Here is a 22739-nt window from a genome sequence, read left to right as displayed (position 1 = left end):
AAAATCATGGCCTTACAGAATAGACTTGTGGTTGCCAAGGGGGAGGGAGGGGGGTGGTTGGGGAGCTTGGGGTTAATAGATACAAACTATTGCCTTTGGAATGGATTAGCAATGAGATCCTGCTGTGTAGCACTGGGAACTATGTCTAGTCACTTATGATGGAGCATGATAATGTGCGAAAATAGAATGTATACATGTATGTGTAACCAGGTCACCATGCTATACAGTAGAAGAAAATTGTATTGGGGAAATAACTATTAAAAAAATAATAAAATATATATATTTTTAAAATGTTAAGATACAAAAAAAAAAAGTAATGAAAGACTCAAAGAATGATAGAGCGATAGCAAAAGTGTACAAAGTCCCATGAAGTAAGAATTTCTCAATGATCTCTATTATAAAACTGAAAACGCTTTCCTGGGAGTTCCTGTCGTGGCACAGCAGAAACAAATCCTACTAGGAACCATGAGGTTGTATGTTCGATCCCTGGCCTCGCTCAATGGGTTAAGGATCCGGCATTGCCCTGAGCTGCAGTGTAAGTCACAGAGGCGGCTCGGATCCGGCATTGCTGCGGCTGTGGTGTAGGCCGGCAGCTACAGCTCTGATTAGACCCAAGCCTGGGAACCTCCATATGCCTTGGGTGTGGCCCTAAAAAGACAAAAGACAAAAAAAAAAATGCTTTCCTGTAAGAACATCAAAAGTTTCTGTGAGAACATGCACCACTTTTAGTTATTCTATCTGAACTGGTGACTAAGTCATGCAAATATGGAAAGATGGTTAAGTATGAAGTGCCTACCACCTGCACTACCCTGTCATCCAAATCCCAGGCCCGACTCTGAGCCAGGAACCAAAAAAATCCCAATTACATGATAGAAGAGCTTAAAGGAACCTTGGAAATGACCTTGCCTAAGCCACCCATCCGCAAAGTAGTAATCTGAGTCTGAGGAGCCAAACACATGTGCAAAATGACAGCGCAAAGAGAAGACCCCAAGGCTCTGACCTGCTCATGAGTATCAGTGTGGCTTTGTCATCCTGCCCTTCCATTCCCACTTGCAGGGGCCAGTGTCCCAGCATCTACCGTGGATGTTAACGCTTCTGGGGAAAGGCACCCCTTGATTTAACAGTTGGAAGCTGCCAGTGCAGCACTTACAATTTTCATTTGACAACTTTTGAGGCTCTCTTCAAAAGATGGCCACCTCTGTGCACAGAACCAGACCTAAGGAACCCTTCTAAAACCTACAATCTTATGGCTTCACTTTCTGCAATCCCAGTAACCTTAGTTGATAGTGGGCCTAACCAGGTTGCAAATTATTAAATGCAATAAATTAATTCTTTCAATAAAAGTAACTTTACTGATACATTGATTCTATTGATTTGTATTGGGTTGAGTTTAATTAGAAGGCTAGATTATCTATTTGATGATATAAGACAAAAGCAAATACATGAAATGGTATTTAAACATTAAGCTTCAAAATATTTCAACCTTATCAAAGTACTCATACACTAGGAAGAGGGATGATTTGCCCAGCTAGCCAAAAATTCAGTTCAGTACTTCTCAAAAGGAATAAGCACTTCAACAGTGCTGCAAGAATCAAGGCTGGGTTTAGACCCTTCTTTTTAACTCATTCTAAAATATCTGATGCTCTTAAAATTTACTAGACAAGTTCTCTCATGTCTAGTAAATAGACACAGAAAATAGAAAAACTAATGTCTTCCTATAAATTGACAAAGAATGGCTTTAAAACACCACACTACCCCTAGTAATGCAATGTCCATCATAAAGAACTCATCGCCCAAAGAACACTGTCATCTTTAGCAGACATTTTATTTATTTATTTTTAGGTCTTTTTGGGGCCGCACCCACAGCGTATGGAAGTTCCCAGGCTAGGGATCTAATCAGAGCTGTTGCTGCTGGCTTACATCAGAGCCACAGCAACGCCAGATCCGAGCCGTGTTTGCAACCTACACCACAGCTCACGGCAACACCAGATCCTTAACCCACTGAGTAGGGCCAGGGATGCAACCTGCATATTCATGGTTCCTAGTCGGATTCATTTCCGCTGTACCATGATGGGAACTCCCTTTAGCAGACATATTAAATCTCAAATGCTGATCATTAGATGTCCCACTCAGTATGCCTGCTCAATAAGGTACCAGAGGGAACATGCCAATGAACACAACACATTTAGAAAGCCACAAAGCCTCGGCTGTTCACACAGCACAATTTCTGAAATGGTCTCTCCTCAATGGAATCACAAGTTGTGATTAACCACACATCTATTTGGTGGAAATTAAGGCACAATTTCAAAAACTTCACAAATGTTCATGTAAAATGAGTAATACTTTTATACTAAGGTAGTATTTTAGTCTTTGGAATAGAAACCTTAGTACATGGCTGAATTATCACAATCACAGAATTAATACGATTCAAATTAGCTTATTTGCAAAAGAGAAACTGTGCCCACCAAAAAGACATAGAATCTCTGGAATTTCTAGGACAAATAAATAGTTCTGAGAATTATTCTCCAATTTTCTCCTATGTGATCACACCATGGCCAGTGTTTAGGTCTGTCTGTTCTTTTTTATGCTGAAATGGAGCAATATCAATAGGTATATCCACCATCTTGCCAGCTTACCTCTGCCCTCCTCATTCCTTCAATAAATATTTATTGAACACCTACTATATATTTGAGGATCAAGCAGTGTGCTGACTACATTTTTTGGGTTTGGAATAAGAGAGTCTTTTTGACTTACTTTATCCCTGGAAAGAAGGCTTCAAAGACTTAAATGGTAATAGAGTTGACGTTTACTAGGTCCTTACTGTGTGACAGGCGACAGGACAAGCAGTTCACTTTATTACTTCTGAGCCTCACAACAACCCTATGACAGGTACAATTACTAACCTCTACCTTACAAACGGGAGATGAAGAGCAGAGGCCTTAAATACAGCCAACAGCCCATCTGAAATTCAACCCCAAAAGCCTGGCCTGCAGTCCTTGCTCTTAACCATTGTACTCTGCTCTCTTGTGCCCTGTGCGTCATTCTCTCTGGCACTGTCCTGTCACCCCAGACACCATCAAATGAGAAGCACAGTACAGATGTGTCAGGAAGCCCTGGAGAGCTGTAAGGTATGCTTACTTGTATAACCAGTGCTGCTCTCAGACTCTGATTTTGACCCCAGCCCTCATGAGAAACATAATTTTTCATCTTGATACCACTTATGCTACAATGCATTCATTATTCTCTCTTCATTCATGGACAATTTGTCTGTGTGACGGGTTCTCCCCAGAATCTGACTCCCCTTCTTTGAGATCATCTGACCCCCATCAGCAGACTCTGATTCTAGAACCTTCAGCCTCAAGTAGCCTTTCCCATAAATCTCAAGTTTATCCTAATTCTGAACAGTGGGAACTTCTGCCTTAAATTTTTTTTTTTTTTGTCTTTTATCTCTTTAGTGCCGCACCCGCATATGGAGGTTCCCAGACTAGGGATCAAGTTGGAGCTGTTGCTACTTGCCTACACCAGAGCTCATGGCAACGCCAGATCCTTAACCCACTGAGTGAGGCCAGGGAATGAACCTGCAACCTCATGGTTCCTAGTCAGATTCGTTTCCGCTGCACCACAACGGGAACTCCATTTTTTTTTTTTTTGGTCTTTTTATCTTTTTTTTAGGGCCACACCTGCATCATATGGAGCTTCCGAGGCTAAGGGTCCAATCGGAGCTGTAGCCGCCAGACTACACCACAGCCACAGCAACAGCAACATCGGATCTGAGCCATGTCTGCAACCTACACCACAGTTCATGGCAACGCTGGATCCTTAACTCACTGAGCAAGACCAGGGATTGAACCCACATCCTCATGGATGCTAGTTAGGTTCGATAACCATTGAGCCATGACAGGAACTCCTGCCTTAATTTTAACTTACTCTGTACTGTACTTTGTATCCTAGATTCTTTATATTAAAAAAAAAAAAAAAAAAGCAAGCAAGCCTTGACTTATTACTGCTAGTTGCCTTCCTAGGAACAATCCACCCTTGGACTTAACGTCCCCAGCACAGACAGAATACTGGCTCTATCTGCAGCCCCCGCCTCCCTTTCTGGCTCTGCATGCTCATCCAATGAGTGAGCCCAGCTGACCACTTCACAGAACTAACACCCCTGTTTCTGTCCCTCCTCCACCACAACACCTCCCAAATCTAGGTGGAAATTTGATTCAGACTACAAACCCTCCCAACCTATTCCTTTGTTCTAGAGTAACCAGAATATAACTGAGCTAGTTCTGAAATGAAAGTTCTAATAATATGTTTTGTTAATTATTGTGTTATTTTTTCTTTCTATTCAGCAAACTTAAACTTTCTATCATCTCACAGAACAAATATCAAGTATTTTCCACTGATAAATAATTACTTCATTATCAGCATAACTTTTTTCAACAAAACTCAATTATCTTTGTCTACTTCATGTAATTCAGCAACACTCAAAGGTTGCATAGCAAGTACCTATGCAGACTCTCCTCCTGTGCAGATTGTAATCGAGTGGCCATGGCTGTCTAGGATGCTATCTTCAGAAGAGTTCTAAGGGCAAGCATGAGGTGGGAGGAGCCTATGACCCTTCAGCAATGTTTCCCTGGGGACAGAAGGGAGGGGCAGTGCAGAGGCTGCATTTCTGACACTCCTGTGTTGGGATGTGATGATGGAAGTTGTAGTTCTTTTTATGTACAGTGTGGATTTAGGTTTAAACAAATTACCCTAGTGATATCAATTTAAACATTAGTTACCTAAATTTCATGAGACCTAAAAAATACACTGAGATCACAGCACTTTATCACTTTTTTCAAGAACAAGGAGACTAGCAACTGCCAATCCCAAATGTTCTCATATTTCCTATCAACTGAAGAAATCTGGTTTTCTTGCATTTCATACACACCCTGTGTATTCTCCTTAGAATCTCCTCTCTGCTGTTGCCTCTGATCTTGCCAAGAGAAACTCTGCCAGAGGGAGCTCAAGTACTTCTATTCTCAAACTCAAGCTTCTTTAGACACAGTACCATAACCAACATCCATATCCACTTGCCCAAATATGTTATTTATTCTCTATCAAGATTGGGCATATCTGGAAAAAAAAAAAAAAAAGGAGTTCCCGTCGTGGTGCAGCAGAAACAAATCCAACTAGGAACCATGAGGTTGTAGGTTCAATCCCTGGCTTCGCTCAGTGGGTTAAGGATCTGGCGTTGCCATGAGCTGTGGTGTAGGTCACAGACGTGGCTCGGATCTGGCGTTGCTGTGGCTGTGGTACAGGCCAGCGGCTACAGCTCTGACTGGACCCCTAGCCTGGGAACCTCCATATGCCCTGGGTGGGGCCCTAAAAAAGACAGGGGAAAAAGAAAAAAAAAAAAGATTGGGTATATCTGGAGTTCCCGTCATGGCTCAGTAGAAATGAATCTGACTAGTATCCATGAGGACGCAAGTTCAATCCCTCAGTGGGTTAAGGATCCAGTGTTGCTGTGAGCTGTGGTGTAGGTCACAGATGCAGCTCAGATCTGGCATTGCTGTGGCTATGACGTGGGCTGGCAGCTGCAGCTCCAATTCGACCCCTAGACTGGGAACCTCCATATGCCACAGGTGTGGCCCTAAAAAAGAAAAAAGATTGGGTATATCCGATTTAAACTATAAAAACTACCTAGGCACACATATTCAGCTAATTAAGTTATATACAGTAAGGGTTATTTTTATTATACCTATAAGTAAAACCCTAAATTCTTTCAACGCAAATAGAATCAGAATAACTGTTAATTGCAAAAGCAGTCAGAATCGAGGAGCAACTATCATTAGACAATTTTTTTATTATCTGTTTTTGTCTTTTTAGGGCCGCACTCACAGCATATGGAGGTTCCCAGGCTTGGGGTCAAATCGGAGCTACAGCTGCTGGCCTACACCACAGCCACAACAACACGGGATCTGAGCCACGCCTGTGACCTACACCACAAGCTCAAGGCAACACCAGATCCTTAACCCACTGAGTGAGGCCAGGGATCAAACCTACATCCATATGAATACCAGTCGTGTTCATTACTGCTGTGCCACCACAGGAACTCCCATTAGACAATTTTTTAACAAAATTTAATCAAAGCACTTCAAACATTCATCTGTTTACGAAGGGAAGAAAGGCTCAGTGAAAATGTATGTGTGCAGTATGTATGAGTAGACAAAATACTCTTACATAAATTTCCTCATTTGATTCTTCTAACAATTTTGTAAGAAAAACTGGACATATATTATTTCCACTCTACAGATAAGGAAATAGAGAGTCAGAGAGGTAACATAGCTTGCCTGACGTTATAACTAAGTGATAGTAAGTGTCAGAACCAAGAATCAAAACCACATCTTCTGGGACTTCCCATTGTGGTGCAGTGGAAACAAATCCAACTAGTATCCATGAGGATCCAGGTTCGATCCCTGGCCTCGCTCAGTGGGTTAAGGATCTGGCATTGCTGTGAGCTGTGGTGTAGGTCAAAGACTCAGTTCGCATCCCCCATTCCTGTGGCTGTGGTACAGGCCAGCAGCTATAGCTCCAATTCCAGCCCTAGCCTGGAACTTCCACATGCTGCGAGTGCAGCCCTAAAAAGAAATTAAAAAAACAAAACAAAAAAAACAAAAAAAAACCCACATCCTCTACAGCCAACTCCATGTTACCATGTGACATTAACAGTTGGTTTGCAACCTTCTGGAAGAGCAAAGGAACTTGCTAGGAATCAACATTACTCCATAGGAAAAATATTTTTTCTAGGCCAACTTAACTTCCAGCCAGTATAAGTCATCATCTTCCCACCCCATCCTGCTCCTCCTGCCTTCCTTACCATCCAGGCAGGTAGGCAGGAAGTCTGAGAGCCTTCAAGATTCCTTCCTCTTTCTTATCCCCAAGTCAAAACTAAGCAGCTCTAGCTCCTAAGTCAATCTCAATCTGACTCCTTCTTCCCATTCCTACTGCCCTTGTTCAGACCTCCATCCCCTCCTGTGTGAATAACCTTAATATTCCTAACTGGTCTGGCAACTTGAGGCTACTAAGATCTAATAATAGGATGCAGTGCCTAGTGCTGTCTCTGCCCTCAGTGTACTCAGTTCAATCCATCTTCCACAGGGCTTATCTTCCCAAACAGAGTAATCTGCTTACATCATCTTCCTGTTTTAAAATCCTTATATGGCTCTCCACAGCCTATACAGACTATAAATACAAACTTCACTGTGTGGCACAGAAAGCCCTTCATAGCTGATCCCAGCCAACATACCTTTCCTGCCTCCTTCTCCACCCCTCCCACACACATCCTTCGCTCCAGGCGCAGTGGCCGCCTACTGCAGAGAAGACAAACAGGTTCAACCTCACGTGCCAAGTCCAAATAACTGGTAGTGACTACTTGAAGCACCCTGTTGAGAACTCTGAAGCTGCTTATAAATTTAGCAGCAAAAATGTGATGACTGATAACACAGTTTCTGCTACTGGTATGGGGAAGTGGGCGTCAGCACAAATGCCACACTGCAATCTGTGTACCCTGGTTCTTTGAATAGTTCTTCCACATTTCTAAACCTCTGCGCTTACTGCTGCTTCTGCCCAACATGTTGTTCTCCTTTTATCCCACTGCTCATCCTCCAAGACCTCCAGGAAATAGACATCCATGGTGAAACTTGCCTTACGTCACACCAAGCAGAGTCGGCCACTCTCTCCCCTGGGCTCAGAGCTCTCTGTACATGTCTCTATTATTCTGGAATTAATGTACTATATTTTAAGTGTTGATTTACGCTCCTGTGATCTTCTTGAAGGCACTTCCTTCTTCCCTACATCTTCCACATCTAGTCCAATATACTTAGAAGGCACTCAAATATTAGTGAAGTGAATAAATGAAGACTTGTAATAGAGGATTCCTCTAACGTGGTATTTCACTAACATCAAGAAGATATGGCAAGCCCAAGAACAGACAGGTGACTATCTGTGTTGTGCCACCTCTACTCATCATACATTTCCATGTATAGCTTTATCTCTCTGAAACACATACTATTAAGGGCTATACTACATAAGAATTTGGCTTCCAATTAGATTAGGCAGAGGAGAAAATGGGAAACACAAGGGGAAAGACCACAGACACAATTTTTTAAAATATGTATTAGCAGGAGCAGTATAAAAAGATCTAAGAATTAGTTTTCAGAAGCTAAATGTGTACGAGCAAATCTTGTTATTAGCGATACAGCCTTTCCATGTACATGACACTAGGCAAATCCTTATTAAATTCAAACTAATGTCCCAGGTTGGCTTTAATTTTTAAAGTTTGTGAGGTACAGGAGTTCCCATCATGGCACAGCAGAAACAAATCCGATTAGAGGTTTTGGGTTTGATCTCTGGCCTCGCTCAGTGGGTTAAGGATTTGGCATTGCCATGAGCTGTGGTGTAGGTCACAGATGTAGCTCGGATCCCATGTTGCTGTGGCTCTGGCGTAAGCTGGCAGCTGTAGCTCCGATTGGACCCCTAGCCTGGCAACCTCCATATACTGCAGGTACGGCCCTAAAAGGCAAAATAAAAATAAAAATAAAGTTCATGAGGTTCAATCACTTTGGAATGCTTTTGGCAATATTTGCTAACACTAAACATACACATACACTATGAACTAGCAATTCCACTTTCAAGGATATTCTTGACACAAATACTACATTTGCTCACAAAAAGACATGTTTAATAATTATTCATAATATCCAATAACTGGATGTCTAAATGTAAGATCCAAACACTCAAATGTCCATCTAGAGTAAAACGGATATATTATACTATAGTCAAACAATGGAATAAGATACTAAAATGTAAATGAACAAACTACAACTACATGCAACAATGTACATCAATCTCACAAAGTTCAGAGAAAGAAATTAGACATAAGGCAGTAAAACACTGGCTGATTCTAGATATTTAAGTTCAAATACAGGCAAAACCTGTAGCATTACAAGTCATGATGGTAGTGACTTTGAGTGAGTGGTGACAGAAAGGGTGCATAGGGAAACCTTCTGGGATGCTAATACTGTTCTGGTCATCAAACTGTGTCCTGCTTATGTGAGTGTACTCACACTGTTGAAAATTCATCATTTATGATTTATGCATTTTTCTGTTAGTTATATTTTAATTAAAATTTGCTTTAAAAATGAAGACAAAATAGAAATATTTTCAGACTAACCAAAACCGTGAATTCAAAGTGGCAGACCTGTACTAAAGTAAATACTAAAGGAGCGCTATAGGAAGGAGGAAAATAATCCTAGAAGAAATTATAGTAATGTAGGCAGACACAAAGAGCAAGGAAAGAACAAATATGTGGAAGAATCTATGTGAATATTAAATTGTACTAAAATATTGTCATATTTTAAAACTATGAAAACTAAACTACATGTCAACAATCATAAAAAAGAGAACAAAAGAAAAGAGTTCTCATTGTGGCTTAGCGCTAACTAGCCTGACTAGTATCCATGAGGATGCGGGTTTGATCCATGGCCTTACTCAGTGGCTCGCGGATCCAGCGTTGCCATGAGCTGTGGTGTAGGTAGGCAGCTGCAGCTCTAATTTAACCCCTAGCCTGGGAACTTCCATATGCCGCAGGTGCAGCCCTAAAAAGAAAAAAAAAAATCTATACACATCTAACTATAGCCTCATTGACAAAAAGGTTAATCCACTAAGAAGATAGCACAACACTAAATTTGTAGACACCTAAAAATAGTCTCGGTGCAAATTTTTTAATATTTAATTTATTATTGGGAGTTCCCTTCATGGCTCAGTGGTTAACAAACCTGACTAGGAACCATGAGTATGCAGGTTCCATCCTTGGCCTCACTCAGTGGGTTAAGGATCTGGCATTGCCATGAGCTGTGGCGTAGGTCGAAGACACAGTTCAGATCCCGTGTTGCTATGGCTGTGGCGTAGGCCAGCGGCTGCAGGTACAATTTGATCCCTAGCCTGGGAACTTCCATATGCCATGGGTGCAGTGCTAAAAAGCAAAAGATAAAATAAAATTAAAAATTTAAAAATAAAATAAATTTTTTAGAATTTAAAAAACATTTATTTTTTATCTTTTGAATTTTTTATTTTATTTTATTTTATGGCTGCACCCAAGGCACATGGAAGTTCCCAGGCCAGAGACAAAATCTAAGCCACAGCTGCAACCTACGCCACAGCTGCAGCAACACCAAATCCTTTAACCCACTGTGCCAGGCCAGGGATTGAATCTATACCTCTGCAGCAACCTGAGCCACTGCAATTGGATTCTTTTTTTTTTTTCCTTTTTTTGGCCACCCTGTGGCATATGGAGTTCCTGGGCCAGGGATCAGATCCAAGATGTAGCTGTGACCTGACTAAGTCACAGCAGCAGCAATGCCATATCTTTAACCCACCAGGCCAGAGACTGATCCTGAGTTCTAGCGCTCCCAAAACTCCACCGATCCCGTGATGCAACATCAGGAATTTCTCAGGCTGGATTCTTAACCCATGGCACCAAAGTAGAAACTCCTCAATATAAGTAAAAACTGACAGAATAATCCATGGCTCAATGAAGAAATTACAATGTAAATTAGAAAGGTATTTGAATTTAATGATAATGAAAATGTGATGATATGTCAAAACTTCTAGGAGAGTGACATGAGAAACACAGCAAAGTGAAAAACTTCTATTCATCAAAATACACCATTAACAACGTGAAAAGGAAAGCCACAGAGTTGGAGAAGATATCTGCAATACATATAGCTGGCAAATGGCCTGTATCCAGAGAGCATAAAAATCCAAACATGTAAAAATGAGACAAAAGACATATTAGAAGTAGACTGGCAGCTATGGGGGGGGGGAAGAATAGGTAGTTTCTACTTAACAGTTACAGTTTCAGTTTGAGGTGATAAAAAAATTTGGAAACAGGTAGTAGTAATGGTTGCACAACACTGTGAATGTAATTAATGTCATTAAATGGTTAAAATGAAAACATTTATTATATATATGTACATATACACATACATATCTTATACATATATATACACATATGTATAGTGTGTGTGTGTGTGTGTATAGCATAAGAAAAAAAATAACAGAAAAATGGTCAAAAGACCTGAAAGGAACTTTACAAAAGCAATATCCTCATGACCAATAAACATATGAAAAGGCACTCAACCTGATTAGCCATCAGATAAAAGCAACTTAAAACCATTGAGATATGTATTACCCAAATAGCTAAACTTTTCATTTTTTCCAAGTATTAGAGTGCATCTGGAGCAACAGAGACATTGCTAGTAAGAATGGTAAACTCAAACAACTACTTTGGAAAACTGCTTGGCATATCTACTAAAACTCAAGAGACACACATGCAGCAATCCATATATTCAAAAATGTTTATAGCAGTGTTATTTGACATAGCTAAAGACTCCAAACAATTCATATGTGCATCAACAGCAAAATGGGTAAAACAATTTTGATATTTTCATACAAGTAAAAACTACATAGCAATGGAAAAAAAACTAAAGCTACATGCAAAGCACTATCTCACAATCACCATGCCAAACAAAAGTAACCAGACACAAAAAACACATCATGTAAGATTCCATACATAGAAAGTTCACAAACAAGCAAGACTAATGTATGGTGATAAAAGGTAAGGCTACTCGCAATGTTCTTTTGTTCTTCAGGTTGGTATTTACATGACTGTATCATTCATGATTTGTGCACTTTTCTGTATATAAATTGAACTGTCAAAAAAAAAAGGAAAAAGATAAACCCCAAGAAAATAAATTTTGAGAAGGAAATGTCAAAAGTAATTAGATTTTTAGGCTGAAGTGGCTAATGTTTCAATTACCTTCAAATAGACATAACATACACCAAAAAATCTTTAAGACATTCCGATGACCAGCCTATCATCATTCAAACCAAAAATAGCTGCTGAACTCTCATGCAACTAAATGAAACCTGTTCAAACTGTATATAAATCTGGTATAATGTTTTCTTAATGTATTTTCTTTGTACGATGAGGATAATGCAAGCAGCAAATAAAACAGGTTGTCTATTTAAAATCAACAGAATGCCAATTAGATATTGACCTTTCGACAGCAAAGGCTGGAGCAAACAAGCCAAACAATTTCAACAAAAGAAAAAACAAATCTTGTCTTGACCTTGTTACCCTGCCACTCAAAAGTAATTACGCAGAAGTCAGAATTAGAGAAAATATCACTACCAGAGTTCCTGCTGTGGCCCAGCGGAAACAAGTCTGACTAGTAACAATGAGGTTGTGGGTTCGATCCCTGGCCTTGCTCAGTGGCTTAAGGATCTGGCGTTACTATGGCTGTGGCATAGGCCGGCAGGTGTAGCTCCAATTCAACCCCTAACCCGGGAACCTCCATATGCTGTGGGTGTGGCCCTAAATAGCAGAAAAAAAAACCAAACATTTGCTCAATGATAGATACTTTAGTTTTCACCTCTTTTGTTTGTTTGCTTTAAGACACTTTACAAGCATATCACAAAGAGTACATTTTATCCATACTTTGTACTTCGGAGCCATAATGAAAATGCATGTTTACAACATGGGGAACTATTTCAAATCTGGCTGATTGTCAAGATTCTGCATGGTTCTGCCACCGCTTGAGGGACACCCCAGCCCAGAGGTGCAAAAGGTACTTGCAAGAAGGAGGCTAGTGGTCACAAGATTTGTCCCAAACCAGTTCTTGACCATCTACACACCTCAGTCAATCCATACTGGACCTCAGAGCACAATTCTCCGACTTCCGTTCAGCTCCAGTATACCCAAGTGTATACCCCAATACAGGCCCTCTGGCTTCAGTTCCCAGGCATCTCTCCCTTCTGATAAAGCTCAGACAGACTGCTCTCTCCGAACTTCCCCACTCAACATGGCTCCATGGTATTCAACAAACAACTGCAGAACAAAAGAACCAATGTACAGGCAGACAGTGGTGGGCATGGGTAAAAGAGAGATACCAGAAAGAGATATGCAAATCTAGCAAAGTCTGAACAACAAAAATAACCAAACCTTTTACATTTCAATTCTTCTTCTGTATGAAAAACAAAACCACCTCAGTAGCAACAAGGGCACCCAGCCCTGAGCTCCCTGGCGATACAGCTGATTCTAGGGCTGGGGTAGAAAATACATATGATAAACCGTGAAGCATCCTGTGCCAGAAAACAAGGATGTGCTCAAAAACACAAAAGGATGGGCCACATCAAAGGGACACAGGAGGCAATCTGAAGGAGCTTCCAGTGGCCACAGCTGGAACAATCTGAGCAACAAAAGAAATAACATGATAATGGATAACAACTAAAGTATAAAATACAGGTAAAATCAGACTTCATAAATGATTGAATAAATAAGTAAATGAGGGAGAAGAGGCAAATCCTCCTTACAGAAGAATTCCAAATAATACTAAGCAGATATTTGCTTCTCTGCATTCCCCTTGAATGCAGGCTGGACTTAGTGACTCCTTCCCAAAGTACAGAAAAGGTAAAAACAGTAACTCTTTAGTGGAGAAATCTGGCAAACAAGGAACACCTCACCAGTGATTCTGTGTGGCTTTCACCTGCCCCAATCTGGTATGATGGAGCCCTTCCCCTCTCTGGTACTCTCCACTCAAATGTATAGCCCCAGCCTAGCCAGGAGAACATCAGACAAACCTAAATGGAAGAACATTCTGCAAACCCCCCAACCAGTGCTCCCCAAGAAATAAGGCCTTGGGAAACAAAGGAAGTCTGAGAAACTTCCGAAGAAGAGAAGAAACTAATGAGACATGACAACTAAGGGCAATAAGGCATCCTGCGTAGGAATTCTGCAACAGAAAACGGACACTAAGAGAAAAACTAGGGAAATCCAAACGAAGTCCGGAGTTTAGTTAACAGTAATGTGCCGTTGGCTTTGACAAAGGTACCCACTAATGTAAGATGTCAACATCTGGGGTACCAGGTGAGAGGTACACAGGAACTCTCTGTACTATCTTTGCAACCTTTCTTCTATCTAAAATTATCTCAAAAAGTTTATTTAAAAAACATTGCATTTGGAGTTGCCCTTAGGCACAGTGGGTTAAGAATCTAACTGCAGCAGTTCAGGTCACTGCAGAGGTTCGGGTTCAATCCCCAGCCTAGCAAAGTGGGTTAAAGTATCCCCCTTTGCTGTAGCTGTGGCTTGGATTCAATCCCTAGCCCGGGAATTTCCACATGCTATAGGTGCAGACAAAAAAAATTAATTTAAAAAACCCTATATTTGGCAATACGGCAACAGGCAATATTTTCCTTATAGTTTTGAACAAGTACCTAGGAGAGGATACTTTCTTTTTTTTTCTACTTAGTCAGTAAGAAGCAAATGGGAAATATAGTATGACTCTAATGATATGATTATGAGTGTGGGATGCAAATGCTGCCATTTTACAAAACCTATGAAGCAGGAAAGTGATTCTGATCTTAGAAATAAAACAGGTAGTATTAATCATCTTATCAACATATAGACATATTGGTAGATCAGTTATTTTTTTTCTTCTAAAGTTGAGTCAAGGAGTTTCCGTCGTGGCTCAGCGGTAACAAACCCAACTAGTATCAATGAGGATGTGCATTTGATCTCTGGCCCTCGCTCAGTGGGTTAAAGGATCCAGCAATGCTGTGAGCTGTGATATAGGTCACAGACACGTCTCGGATCTGGCATTGCCGTAGCTGTGGTATAGGCTGGCAGCTGCAGCTCCAATTCATCCCCTAGCCTGGGAACGTCCATATGCCATAGGTGAGGCCCTAAAAACACTAAATAAATAATTAAATAAAGTTGAGTCAAAACTCTTCGTAAATGTCTTCTCAAGGGCCCCAACCTACATACCAATATCTATATGTGACTAATCGTTTTCCACCATTTTCCTCTGCATAAGGCACAAATACACATACAAAACCACAGATGCATTACTCCAAAATTTCTACAAAAATGTGTTGCCACTCTCACACAAATGGAGCACATTAGAAAATAAACTTGGAGTTCCCGTCGTGGCGCAGTGGTTAACGAATCCGACTAGGAACCATGAGGTTGCGGGTTCGGTCCCTGCCCTTGCTCAGTGGGTTAACGATCCGGCGTTGCCGTGAGCTGTCGTGTAGGTTGCAGACGAGGCTCGGATCCCACGTTGCTGTGGCTCTGGCATAGGCCGGTGGCTAGAGCTCCGATTGGACCCCTAGCCTGGGAACCTCCATATGCCGCGGGAGCAGCCGAAGAAATAGCAACAACAACAAAAAAAGACAAAAAAAAAGAAAATAAACTGAAGCCAAAGTGACAGCAATCTTAACTAATTAGGGCTAAAATATATTAATCTTACATATGATCATCTGAACACATGGTTAAAGCCCCTCCCAGGAGCCTAGAAGGGAAGGGAGTAAAGAAGTGGATTCCGGGGGAGGGAGTGGGAGGGATCGGGAGCTTGGGCTTATCAGACACAACTTAGAATAGATTTACAAGGAGATCCTGCTGAACAGCATTGAGAACTTTGTCTAGATACTCATGTTGCAACAGAAGAAAGGGTGGGGGAAAGAATGTAACTGTAATGTATACATGTAAGGATAACCTGACCCCCTTGCTGTACAGTGGGAAAATTTTTAAAATTATTAAAAAAAAAAAAAAAAAAGACACACACACACACACAACAAAAAAGAAGTGGATTCCAAGTGAAGCTGCATTTCTGGTAAACTGATCACTCTATGTTCTATTTTCTCCTCTATAGTGACTACAACTATTTCTGTTTACATTGCTCATGGAAACTTGAACACTGGCTGCATATAGCAGGGACTTGATGCATGTTTTTGTTTTTTGTGTTTTTGTTTATTGGCTGAGCCCACAGTATGCAGAAGTTCCCAGGTCAGGGATCGAACCTAAGCCACGGTAGTGACAAGGCCAAATCCTTAACCACTGGGCCACCAGGGAACTACCCAATGCATGTCTTTAAAATTGGATTAATTCCACATAGCTGGACATATTGCTCAAAGGGAATAACTGCTACAACTGATAGGGTATTTCACTGACCCCTAACACTGTCATTCACCCCCAGCCTCTACATCCTGGACACATACCTTATACCACAAGTATTCCTTTCACTGAACGATCAGGCTGTAAACTCTCAAGAAAATTACCAAGAATGAACAAAAATTAGTATTTTTAAACATGCTTTCACTATTTCAACCTTTTCTGCAAATATTCTGTCTCTGTTTAAAATCAAAAAGGATATTATTCCAAGACCTCTTCCTACCAAATTAGCATGAACCTTGCTGAGAAGCTAGACTGATTATATCCTCTTTTCAAATCCCAAACAAAGACCCAGTGTTCCCTATACCAAGGGATGCCTTTATTAATCTGTACCCAGTCCTTTATTTTTCCTCCTAGGAAAATCTACTACCAATCTTAAGATTATTTTAGATCAAGACGTACTCATAATTTTTTAAGTGTTCTTTATACATTTAAGCTAAAGGTACATCAAGAATTTTGAAACCAAAATCTGAAACAAGTTACTTTTGTTACATAGGTCCTTAGGGTCTAGAAAGCTGCTAAGACCACTGCACTGGTTCTAAGCTTTAGTACTACTATATTAATTCTTTGTGGCATCCCAGAAAAAACATGGTCTTATCTTGTGGAGACTGGAATATAACATAATTTCCATCAATTACTACTTTCTAAAGAATGTGTATACTAAAACATGTGTAAAGAATATGCCAGGAGTTGCCATCATGGCGAAGCAGAAACAAGTCTGACTAGGAACCATGAGGTTGCAGGTTCAATCCCTCACTCAGTGGGTTAAGGATCTGGCATTGCTGTGAGCTGTGGTGTAGGTCACAGACATGGCTGGGATCTGGCATTGCTGTGGCTGTCACAAAGGCAGGTGGCAACAGCTCCAATTGGACCCCTAGCCTGGGAACCTCCATGTGCCGTGGGTGCAGCCCTAAACACACACACACACACACACACACACACACACACACACACACACACAAAGACACAAAATAAAAAGCAAAAACAAAAACAAGAATGTGCCAGTTAGGTGCACTAGTGACAAAGAGCAGATTATATATCAAGAGCTTGAGTATCTTTAACTCGTTAGTTAATGGTGTAAGTTAAAACTTCATCAACATGTATGTAATAAACTTTTACCAAACAATAAGGTCTTTTTTTGATAAGTACATAAATACTGGGGGGGAGGGGGGATTAAGTAAGCCATCTAAGATAAATCATAAACCCTCTTGATTCCAATCAACAAATCGCCCTCCTGTCATCACAGAAACACTTCATAAAAGACACTGCCCATTTTAAGCTCCTCATTTATAATTTAATCTCTTCCTCTTAAGATATTCTCTAAAGAACTAATTTTTCAAGTTCCCATTGTGGCTCAGTAATAATGAACCAGACTAGTACCCATGAGGACATGGGTTCAGTCCCTGGCCCTGCTCAGTGGGTTAAGGATCCCGAATCCTGCAATGCCATGAGCTGTGATGTAGGTCACAGATGAGGCTCAGATCATTGCTGTGGCTGTGGTGTAGGCCAGCAGCTGCAGCTCCAATTCAACCCCTAGCCCGGGAACTTCCATATGTTGTGGGTGTGGCCCTAAAAAGCAAAACAAACAAAAAAACAAAAACAAAACTCATTTTTCCTTCTTTAATTTTTTTTCTCTTGCGGGTTCGTTTCTGCTGAGCCACAACAGAAACTCCTTTAATTTAAAGGAGGATTAATTTAAATCCTTCAGTCCTGTATCACACTGATTTCATGGCCATGTTAGTAAATGGCTTTAAGTTACATCTGAATGCTAAATAAAATTATTCATTCTTCATTGTCTTCTTCCGATATTGGTTTCATTCCCATATTTCCTACATTTTTCTATTTCTCTTACAGTATACTTCTAATTTTTTTTTTTTTTGTCTTTTGTTGTTGTTATTGTTGTTGTTGCTATTTCTTGGGCCGCTCCCGCGGCATATGGAGGTTCCCGGGCTAGGGGTCGAATAGGAGCTGGAGCCACCGGCCTACATCAGAGCCACAGCAACACGAGATCGGAGCCGCGTCTGCGACCTACACCACAGCTCACGGCAACGCCGGATCGTTAACCCACTGAGCAAGGCCAGGGACCGAACCTGCAACCTCATGGTTCCTAGTCGGATTCGTTAACCACTGCGCCACGACGGGAACTCCATACTTCTAATTTTTTAATTCAACTTGAATTTGAATATTCTGTATGTGTCAATACTATTAAAAGAAAATAAGGACTAAAATCAATTACTGCTACATTCAACCCCAAAACAAGTCAAGAATGAGTGTGAAGTGCATTTTCTTTCTATGGGACTAAATGGAGCAATACTGCTGATAGTGCTAAGAACCAACTATTCACTCAGCAGCAGAGGGAATGGTGGCCAGCTGAAAGAGTCACTCACTTGGGGATTACAACCAGGATCCATTTCTCCACACTGAACACAATCTTGGGTACCTCCCATCATATTCTAGAAAGTGGGTCTCAACAGGGGACAGCTGGCCGTGTCTTGAGACCTTTGTATAATCATGACTCAGGCGATTGGGCATGTAGTTAACTGGTACCTGGTGGGTAGAGACCAGGGATGCTGCTGACCATCCTACACAGGTACCAGACAGCCCCTACAACAAAGCATTATTCAGTCAAAAATGTCAGTGCATAGGCTGAGAAACCCTGACCTAGACATGTGTCCCAATTCTGAGTAAAAATACAGAACAGCTGGACAGAGGCAGTATGACCATATGAAAGGACCACAGGATTAGGAGAGGAAGGGAACTAAAACTCCCTGAGTAGCTGCTACATACCAAGCCTTGTGTTAGGCACTTTACACCTACCATCTCACTCAAACTTCTATCCTGTGGAAAAAAGTAATCTGGGAGTTCCCGTCGTGGCGCAGTGGTTAACGAATCCGACTAGGAACCATGAGGTTGCGGGTTTGGTCCCTGCCCTTGCTCAGTGGGTTGACGATCCGGCATTGCCGTGAGCTGTGGTGTAGGTTGCAGACGCTGCTCGGATCCCGCGTTGCTGTGGCTCTGGCGTAGGCTGGCGGCTCCAGCTCCTATTCGACCCCTAGCCCGGGAACCTCCATATGCCACGGGAGCGGCCCAAGAAATAGCAAAAAAAAAAAAAGACAAAAAAAAAGTAATCTATTCTCATTTTACAGATGTAAAGATTGCACTTAAGTAGATTAAGGAACTTATTCAAGGTCACTCAGCTGGAAGGGGAGGAATGATGATTCCAATTCAAATGAAATCTCTTTCATTCCACAATACTACCAGGACCTGGATTTGATTCAAAGAATTACCAGTGTGAATATGAGCATATCACTTAACTTTCTAAACCTCCATTTAGGAAAAAAGTCAATGGATAACATGTGAAAAAAAAAAAAAACAATGCAGCTGACTGCCAACATAAAATCACGTTAAATACCTCAGAATGAAAAAGAAAGTGCTTCTTAGAATGGAGATGTCACAATTACCATTTTTTCTTAGAAAAAGAATTTTTTTTTTAAATGACTGCACCCAAGCCATATGGAAGTTCTGGGCCAGGGACTGAATCCAAGCTGCAGCTGCCACCTATGCCACAGCTGGGACAACTCGAGATCCTTTAACCCACTGCACTGGGCCACGATAGAAGCTGCACCTCAGCAGCAACACAAACCGCTGCAGTGGAACTCTCAACACACTGCACCACAGTGAGAATTCTAAAAATAAAATTTAACAATGGTATACAGTACCAAGTTATACAGGATTTTTAAGAATCAAGATTAAATGTTCAGAAGACACTGTGCTCCCCACAGCCACGCAACTACTCTTAATACTAGAAGGAAATAAACTAATATAAACAATATTTTAGTATGAACTTCCCAGATTTTTACTCAATCGGCCTTAAAATGCTCAAGATCATACATATCAGTAACACAAACTGGGCTCTCCCCAAAACCAGCAGCAAAGGTCACCAGCAGAACTAAGAAGGAAGAGAATGGATTACAAATCCACTATTGCTGCTGTAGGAAACAACTCTGCCATTCTCTCCAGAAAGAGTGTGTTACACTGAGGTCAACATGGTATCATTCATAGTAATGATGTAAAAAAAGAATACATTTCAACATGAGGTTATGATTTTTTTTAAAAAACTACCAGCAGAATCCAGCAGTCTTTGATAATTAAACTACTAATAGTTCACAAACATAGCTTAAACTATACTCTCTTGGGATTAAGCTCAAGGACAATGTAAATTCGGAATTGTTCCTTTTGGAAATCACCACTACCAATGCCACTTGTTTTTGTTTTGTTTTGTTTTGTTTGCTTTTTAGGGCCGCACCTGCAGCACATGGAAGTTCCCAGGCTATGGGTCGAATTGGAGCTGCAGCTGCTGGCCTACGCCACAGCCACAACACCACCAGATCCGAGCCACATCTGCAACCTATACCACAGCTCATGGCAACGCCGGATCCTTAACCCACTGAGCGAGGCCAGCAATCGAACCTGGGTCCTCAAGGATATTAGTCAGATTTGGATTTGTTTCAGCTGAGCCAGAACAGGAACTCCCCCAATGCTACTTCTAAAACCAGGCTGCACACAACCATTTTTCCCTTTGAAGACATGGCTTTGCTATATTTTATAAAAGCATCTTTTCATGTCATGTTAATAAATTGTAAATAAACTGCAATTATAAATATTTCCCACTAAGTCCAAGTTTAAAAGCAACAGACATCAAATAAACTAAAAAACTGTCTTAAATAATTTCAAAAGAATTCTAAAAAGACTAGCTTTAAATAAATAAAAATTCTAAAAATCTGTTTATCTGACACCAAAAATAAATAACTATTCTGTTGGAACTGAAAAAACTGATAACATAATCTTGACTGTTCTCTACCCCGATCAATTTAATGAGGATTTTCATTAGATGTCACATTATTAATTCTGAAGCACATCTTTCACCTTAAACATTTTGACACTTCCATCAACTTCCTAAAAGTGAGGGTGGATTTTTTTTCCTGTTTTTAATAGATTTGTCTCTCGAAAGACTGAATTAGATAAAAACTGATAGGAGAAACCTATTATCAACCTCTTTTTCATCCACAGAAATTTGGGTAAGCCCTAGCTATATGCTGACGGGTAGGTGATAGTCTTCCAGCATTTACATCAGAAAATGACCTAAGTAAAATCCACTGTACCTATTTATCTGACAACCTGTCAACTTTTTAACCTCACAAGCCTGTTTTCCATCACAACAAATTGTAAGGTGCACGGAAACCATATTATTTATTTTTATCATAATTCAGTCGCTTCCTCCATTTCTCCCAAAATAGCTTTCTCTCCTCAGGGCTCAATTGTCTGCGTTTTCAACTGAGAGAACCTGGTGTGCAGTGGTTTAAAGTACTACCAGCCTCTCGCTGGATGAGCGCAGCCTCGGGACAGCCGGCCAGGCCAGGTCTCTGGAAGCCGGCAGCGCCCAGCGCGTCCCACCCGGCCTCGGCCCCGAGCACCACCCGCGCGTTCACACGGCCCAGAGCTTTCCGCCTGCGACCCCACGCCTCCCCGCCGGCCGCGGGCAGGGGCGCTGGACAGGCGGCGCACTGACCCTGGAGCCCGCACGGCTCCCGGGGACACCGCCCACGCTCCCACCGCCCGAGCTCCAACACCTCCGTGAGGGTGAGGGGCACGGCGCGGAAGGACGGGGGGCGGCGGCCCCGGGAGCTGCAAGGGAAGGGCCCGGGGCCTCGGCAAGGGTCCTCCTGCGAGACATGAAGGGAGAGTGGACCGGGGCGGAAGCGCCGGGGGCCGGGATGGGGGTCGTCCGTGGTGCTGCTGGAGATGGGGGTCGCGGTGGGGGAGGGCCCGCGGCGGGGTCCGCGGTGGGAGAAGGGGTAGCGGGGCGGGCGGAGGCTCACCCGAGGCGGGGGCCGGCTCTCCCGCGTCGCCGGCGGCAGGCTCCAGGGTGACGGCGCCGTCCCTCCACACGCGGATCTGCGCTGCCGAGCGCACCCGGCGGCGGGGCTGGCGGCGGCCAGCGTCCGCGGCGCGCAGGGAGCCGCAGCATTGGTAGCACACGGCCCACGCCTGCTCCTCGTTGATGGGCTGGTTATAGAGCCGCAGGATCTCCTCCAGGCTCAGCGCTGCCGGCGGACCCGCGGCCTCCCCGGGGTCCGGAGGCCCCTCGCCGCCCTCCCGACCGGCCGGCTGAGCCATCCCGCGGGTCGCGCCGCGCTCGCAACGCCGCGTCGCCTCAGCTGCGGAGCATCGTCTTTGCGCGCCGCCGCCGCCTCATCCCCGGAACCCCGCCCAGCGGGCCAGGCGCGCCGCTGCGGGTAGAGGGCGGGGACGGGGCGGGACCGGGGCCGCCACCAGGAAGGGGACGGGCCAGGGACTGAGCCGGGGAGCTTGGTGAGAAACCAGACGGAGGACCCGGCCCGGTCAGGGGGCCTGACAGGACCGCCACCAGCAGGTAGCAGAGCAATGGCGTCCGCGGCCCCGCCCCCAAAGCCCCGCCCGGGGGTAGCCCCGCCCTCTGGTCTCGCCCCCCGGGTAGGTCCCTCTTCCTTGCTCCGCCCCATGGTTAACCCCGCCCCTTAGTCGGTCCCGCCCCCAAAGCCCCGCCCCAGGGATTCGCTCCTCCCTGTCCCGCAAAGGCTCCCGTCGAGTGCCAGCTCCTGGGCGCTGGTCCAACCACCGCACCCTCTCTCTTTCGGGCCAACCCTCACAG

The 22739-nt window shown here is 42.8% G+C and overlaps 1 protein-coding gene across 4 annotated transcripts in view; it reads right to left on the bottom strand.

Annotated features, from left to right (window-relative positions):
• The window catches only part of SPIRE1 (spire type actin nucleation factor 1), a 180378-nt gene extending 158151 nt beyond the window's left edge, over window positions 1-22227 (bottom strand). For 3 of the 4 annotated variants that reach the window (XR_007136624.1, XM_047793645.1, XM_047793646.1), the window contains exon 1: window positions 21928-22227. Coding sequence is in view for 2 of the 4 variants with exons in the window: in XM_047793645.1 (XP_047649601.1) it covers window positions 21928-22225 (298 nt within the window). In the remaining 2 variants the exon portion in view is untranslated. The remainder of the gene's footprint in view (window positions 1-21927) is intronic. The other variant, XM_047793648.1, reaches the window with a different exon arrangement.
• Between the last annotated feature and the right edge of the window lie 512 nt (window positions 22228-22739).

The sequence above is a fragment of the Phacochoerus africanus genome, chromosome 8 (genome assembly GCF_016906955.1).
Source record: "Phacochoerus africanus isolate WHEZ1 chromosome 8, ROS_Pafr_v1, whole genome shotgun sequence".
In the NCBI taxonomy this organism is placed as follows: Eukaryota; Metazoa; Chordata; class Mammalia; order Artiodactyla; family Suidae; genus Phacochoerus; species Phacochoerus africanus.
Note: the sequence above shows the minus strand (reverse complement) of the source record. Positions and strands in the feature narration are given on the sequence as shown.